At 49.3% G+C, this 6034-nt stretch overlaps 1 protein-coding gene across 1 annotated transcript; it reads right to left on the reverse strand.

Moving 5' to 3' along the window:
- Window positions 1-221: 221 nt before the first annotated feature.
- LOC133144864 (immunoglobulin A1 protease autotransporter-like) lies at window positions 222-4979 on the reverse strand. Its single transcript, XM_061267844.1, has 15 exons — window positions 4888-4979; window positions 4257-4348; window positions 4101-4133; window positions 4001-4033; window positions 2777-2812; window positions 2464-2499; window positions 2367-2396; window positions 2244-2285; window positions 2133-2156; window positions 1213-1665; window positions 987-1112; window positions 721-894; window positions 595-638; window positions 463-489; window positions 222-381 (listed from the first exon to the last, which is right to left on the reverse strand). Exons 1-14 carry the CDS (start codon window positions 4896-4898, stop codon window positions 484-486), a joined length of 1140 nt encoding a protein of 379 aa, XP_061123828.1. The 5' UTR covers window positions 4899-4979; the 3' UTR covers window positions 222-381; window positions 463-483.
- Window positions 4980-6034: the final 1055 nt, after the last annotated feature.

Raw genomic sequence — 6034 nt, forward strand, 5'->3', positions numbered from 1 at the left:
CAGCACTGCAAGCTGGCCTAGTTCAGCGAGATGGAAACGCCAGGGAGGCAGTGCGGTGCAGTGCCGGGCATAGGAGAGGGGTGGCTTCACCGCATCACCTCCCGGCTCATTTAAAAAGTGGCTAGAGCTGAACTCCACAGGATCTCAAGCTTGAACCGGGCTTGGGCCAGCCATCAGTGCTTTGGCAATGGTCACTTTGAAGAACAAGGACGCGTGACTATTCCAACTTTATTGGCCAATATTGACTACGATCGCGACACGATAGACGCGTATGTACATGTTCATTCGGGACACTTGAAAAGGCCTCAAAGACACAAGCCATCCATATGGGAAGTCATCACGGTCAAGGTATGCCAGGCAGTCCCACGCTTATGCTTTCTTCTGCAAACACAAAGCGTACTCGTCATATACGATGACGGTGCTATTTGAAGTCTATTCCCATCTTGAGAACGACGAGCTCACCCTCTTAGTCGGTGCTCAAAGTCACTCCTGGATAAAGAAAAAGACAAGTCGAATATTCAGGATCAATGCCTTCTCATCATCTTTCTTGTGGATTTCAAAGTTCAAGTGTCACATGAGAGCACTTAGCTTTACCCTGAGGTGGGAGGGTGTCACGTCCGACTTCTCGACAAGAGTTGCTGTCGTGAAAATAGCCACAAACGAGCAAGGTCAGAGTATGATTTGAAGTTGGATAACCTAATTTTGGCACGTTTTTGTCACCCTCAGTGGAGTCAAAGATTTGGGAGCTCTCTTTGGGGTGTTGATCATTATGCCCCGCCTTGATGTCGTCCACGCCAAGCTCAGCGTCCGCCGTGCCAAGATTTGCATCAGATCCCTTGTCATCCTTGGAAGAGGTTTCATCTTCCTCTCTGATCTCCTCCTCCTCCATCGCGTCTGACTTGTCAGAAAAGTTCATTTGTGCTATCTGGTTTTTTTTCTGTGCCCGAATGTCCATCCCGCCGTCCAGACCTCGGCTCCCACCTCACCTCCGTCCTCCAAGTCGAATGCAGCCATCGGGTCAAGCCCATTGCCGCCGTCGTCAATAGTATCCCCTGGCTCAGAATCACTGCTCGTCTTCTTTTCACTGTCCTTGCCCGCCTCTGAACTTGACTCTGATGACAGAAGGTAGCAGAATCTTTATCTTGCACAGCACAGCATGTCAATAACTCGATCTGGTTTAGGGTATCAGTTGATGATAAACTAGCAACTGACCCATTTCCAATTGGGAGAATTTCACAGAGTAGAGCAATTCCGTCAACTCTTGGGACTCTGTTAATTCTGATGATTCCTTGGGCTCTGCTGAATCAGCAGACTCTGGCGACTCCGCAGACTCAAATGATTCTGCTGACTCAGCTGACTCTGCAGACTTAGCTGATTCAGCTGACTCTGATGATACAGCAGATTCTAGTGATGCCACAGACTCTGCTGATTCTGCAGACTTGTGTGATTCTGCGGACTCTTGCAGAGCCACAGACTTTGATGACTCTGTGGACTTTTGTATAGTCACAGACTCTGATGACTCTCTGGACTCTTGTAGATCTGCTGACTCTGATGACTCTGCAGACTCTTGTATATCCACGAACTCTGATGTCTCTGTGGACTCTGCGGACTCTTGTATATCCGGAGACTCTGATGACTCTTGTATATCCACAGACTCTGATGACTCTGCGGACCCATGTGATTTTATGTAACCTGCAGATTCAGCAGACTCTGCAACTGTCCAAAAACAGACCATTTTTTCCACGACTGTCCTCATTTTGTGTTTAAGTGTAAAAGGTTCCAGTGGTTTACAGACTTGACTAGACAAAGTAGATGTTACACTAGTACTTTTGCTTTCTGTAACTGACACAGCAGGGACTTCAGCAGCTCCATCTGTAGAGATATGGCGAGTTGGCATGTTGATGTCAGAAGCATAGACCAACGAGTCAGTACTCCACACATGTGAGCATGCCTACACGTTTGGCTAGGCTTTTTCCAAAGGGCCCTTGGTAAAAGTTCTTGGAAGTTGCCCAAGCAGTCTTGATGTGAGCACACACACTGACTTGAAAGATCAAACGTCGTTAATGTTGTTTCTGTTTTACCCGTCAAGAAAGGATTTCTGCCTGACCCAGCTGAAGGAGACAAAGCGCTACCTGAATCCGGAGCATCAGATGCACCTGTGGACATAAATGGGACACTTGGTCAAGTCACAAAAGAAGCACATAAGGAGTGGGCGTGATACAGGTGACTTTGAAGAATCAGACCTTCATGGTCCATTCGGTAAAGATCCTCATTGTTTGGTTGTGCTGATGGACACAAAAATAATGGCCGGATTCGTTTGAACCACTCGACAAGTAGGTGACGATGACGACAACCTCAGACTTTACCTTGGGCTTGTCCTTGGGAGTCGTCGCCATCTGTGGACACAAACCTTCTTAGTGAACAGCAGCAAAGACACCCAAAGCCATCCAAAAGCACTCTAACCTGGAGAAGTAGATGTGTCGCCGGACTCAGCGGCAGCTGCAAGAGATACAGATGACATTGCCAAGGTTTGGACCATCTACTCTTAATGCTATTTGCTTGTGAGCCTTTGTTTCAACGCTCGGTTACCAAAGGGAAAGCCGATGGAAGAACACCTGAGATACACGCGGATGTGGCCAATGCTAAAACCACGTGACACACATCAGCAGAGATCGTTTTTAAATTTGCGTTTGGATGAGGCTCCGCCACCGCGGGCAGAAAGCAACATGTTGGCGGGGGGGGGGGGGGCATCCATCTCAAGTTGAGGTGTGCCTACCTGGCAGTGACGTCACCGCTTGTCTTGTCGCTTTTCCTGCAAGACCAAAACATAGTGGACACTCGGTACATGTTCAAATGAAGATGTCTGTCTAAGTTACGGGATGACAATTGGAAGTGAACCAGCCATTTGGCCGGGCGTCACCCGTGACTCGTCCCTGTGACTCCTCCCCGTTCTAACGTAGCGCCTTGCGATCATGTGACGACTCCATGCGTAGCAGTCGAGTGAAACGTTTGTCGTGGCGTATTGCTCTGTTGTTTTACTAATGTTATTTGTATCGGGAGAAGTCCGACACCAATAATAATAACGCGGCATGGTGGTGCATTGGTTAGCACGTCCACCTCACAGTTAGGAGGATGCGGGTTCGATTCCGCCTCCGGCCGTCCCTGTGTGGAGTTTGCATGTTCTCTCCGGGCCCGCGCGGGTTTTCTCCGGGCACTCCGGTTTCCTCCCACATCCCAGAAACATGTAAGGTAGGCTGATTGACCACTCCAAAATTGCCTGTAGCTGTGAATGCGAGTGCAAATGGTTGTTCGTCTCTGTGTCTCTGCGATTGGTTGGCGACCGATTTAGAAAATGGATGAATGGTTGGAAGGATAGCTAGTTAATGATGACAATAATTATATCCATCCATTTTCTGTACCACCTAGTCCCCACGGGGGTCGCGGATGTGCTGGAGCCTATCCCAGCCGTCATCGGGCAGTAGGCGGGGGACACCCCGAACCGGTTGCCAGCCAATCGCAGTGCACACAGAGACAAACAACCATTCGCACTCACACTTAGGGACAATTTGAAGTGCTCAATCAGCCTACCAAGCATGTTTTTGGGATGTGGGAGGAAACCGGAGTGCCCGGAGAGAACATGCAAACTCCACACAGGGACGGCCAGAAGCGGAATCGAACCCGCAGCCTCCTAACTGTGAGGTGGACGTGCTACCCAGTGCGCCACCGAGCCCCTCAATAATAATAATAAATTAAAATCATATTACATTGTAGTTGCAAGACAAGTCCATTTATTTACAAAAACTCTATTTAATACTTTCACCAAAAATTACAGCTAAGAAGTACAGCTAAGGCACCGGATTGATAAGCAGTACCATTAAGAGTAGTAGTATGGCTAAAATCTTATTTATAGCTATTCCTATTCAAGACAACAACCCCATCTGTCTTGTGTTTCTCACTTCGAGGCATGTGTGTGTGTGTGTTGCATCCAAATGCAAATTACCATCAAGGGGAGCAAGCAGCGCTGCACTTTTGTCTGCAACATAAATCACATTTCCTTGTACAATTGTTGGCATTGTAACATCATCAAGAGAATAGAATACCTTTATTCCCGTTGTACAACGAATTGGAATGGCCTCAAAATCAACGAAAAAAACGGTTCAGCCAACGGCTTGTCGTTTGGACCGCCAGTCAAGTGATGAGCATGACTTGTCTACAAAGGCCACCACGCTAGTGACGTGGCATGAGTCGTCTCTTACCAGGAAGTGCAAGTGGAGCAGACAGGCTCAGCGCGGCAAGAGTTACCAGCGGGAGCAGTGTCGGGAGCACTGTCGGAAGCGGTGTGACGCGCCTGCAACACGCACGCACGCAGGTACGCATAAAGAACACTATTGTGATGCGTGCACACACATACAGGACACGCCACTGAGGCTCACATAATGAACATGGTTACGCATGGGCACAACATGGTCAAGCACACACAATGAACGCCATTGTAATACGCGCACACACGTGGTAGAAGCAGACACGATGAACATCGAAAGACGCTCAGATGCAGAACAAGCTCGGAAAACATCCCAAATAAACAAGGCAGCCTTTGAGTCAAAATGTAAGCCCAGCGTGCAGTCTACGCGTCTATTGCCGTTTCAAAAGTGGACCATAAGACGGACAAGGCGAGCTCGAGGCCTTCGACGTAGAGAGATCACGTCGAGAAACTAAAAAAGCATTTGTCTTTTGGAAGCCGCCATCGGTTGTCTTCCGTCCCGTCCCGGTCCAAAAGCCCAACCCAGCTGACCTGGATGATTGTTAGCGCGCTGCTCCTGATTTTGCAGGCAAGTTGACAAAGGTAGGACCTTGCATCAGCTCAATAAGTTGACCAAGTCAACTCACCGTGGGAACATTTTTCCTGAAGGCGCAGACGATTTCAGTGGGTCGCAGCTCCAATTTCACACGAGCTCAACTGGAAGCTTGCAGAAGACACGGGAAGCTTTTATGGGCTGGCTTCGGCCCTGGCCCCGCCTCATCCCGCTCCACCCATCCGAGCACCTGCGTGCCGGCCGGAGACTAGACTGGAGGAAAGACGGTACCGGAAGACCAGAGGCGACATGAGACCGAGTCGAGTCCCGAGTCGGAGATGGGACGCAACAAGAGTAAAACGCAAGAGGTGAGAAGACTGCACGACAGGACTCAACACCAGTTAAGGACAAGTTGTAGTCATCGAGCAAGCGTGCTAAAATGCAACGTTTGGACGTTTTTGAGCTCATTCACGGTCACCAAAACAACCATGTGGTCTAAGTGTGTGAATTGTTTGTCAAAACAACATCATAAACGTCATTGCAAGTCCAAAGCTGCATGAGGTCGTTGTTCTCGAGTAATCGCAACCATTTTCCGTGCTCGTGATTCTCTTGCAAGAGTCAGAACAGAGCCACACAAACAGAAAATTGCAAAGTTGGATTATTTTATTGTCAAGCTTGAAGCGTTGCCACGGCCGAGCGAGTATGCGAGAGGGTGCGCTCGTTGCCCTTCTTCACACGGGACGACAAGCCTGCTTTGGCTTTCCTTTTGGACGCTCCATTCCTTGTTGCCACTTTGGCTCGAGGACGCACATCCGGACCGTTGGCAGCGCCACCAATACTACCCACCTTGGAGGCCGGGATTGGACCTTTAGCCGGAGGAGAGCTCAAGTTCTCCTTGGGCGCGTTGTCCGGACCCTCGTAATCTGAAAAAAACGTCAAGCATTTTGCCAGATGATTGAATGAGTCGCCAATAGCATTCAGCTTTGTCCGGCGCCACTCCTTGAACTCGGAAAGGAAATGAACAACGGCAGAAGGAATTCTCCGGCTTTTCACAGCTAAATTCACTCCGAATCTACGTCTACTGAAATGTGCCTGAAGTGACGCGGCAAATTAGCAACGACAGCTGCTGAGGTGAGGGCAGCGCTCGCCTCGTCTCAATCGTCTGCCGAGTGGAAAATGGGGCACAAAAGACACTTTGGAGAGGATCTGACCTTCTTCCACTTGGGCGCCATTGTCTGTCG

This window comes from Syngnathus typhle, linkage group LG20 (assembly GCF_033458585.1).
Source record: "Syngnathus typhle isolate RoL2023-S1 ecotype Sweden linkage group LG20, RoL_Styp_1.0, whole genome shotgun sequence".
Classification (NCBI taxonomy): domain Eukaryota; kingdom Metazoa; phylum Chordata; class Actinopteri; order Syngnathiformes; family Syngnathidae; genus Syngnathus; species Syngnathus typhle.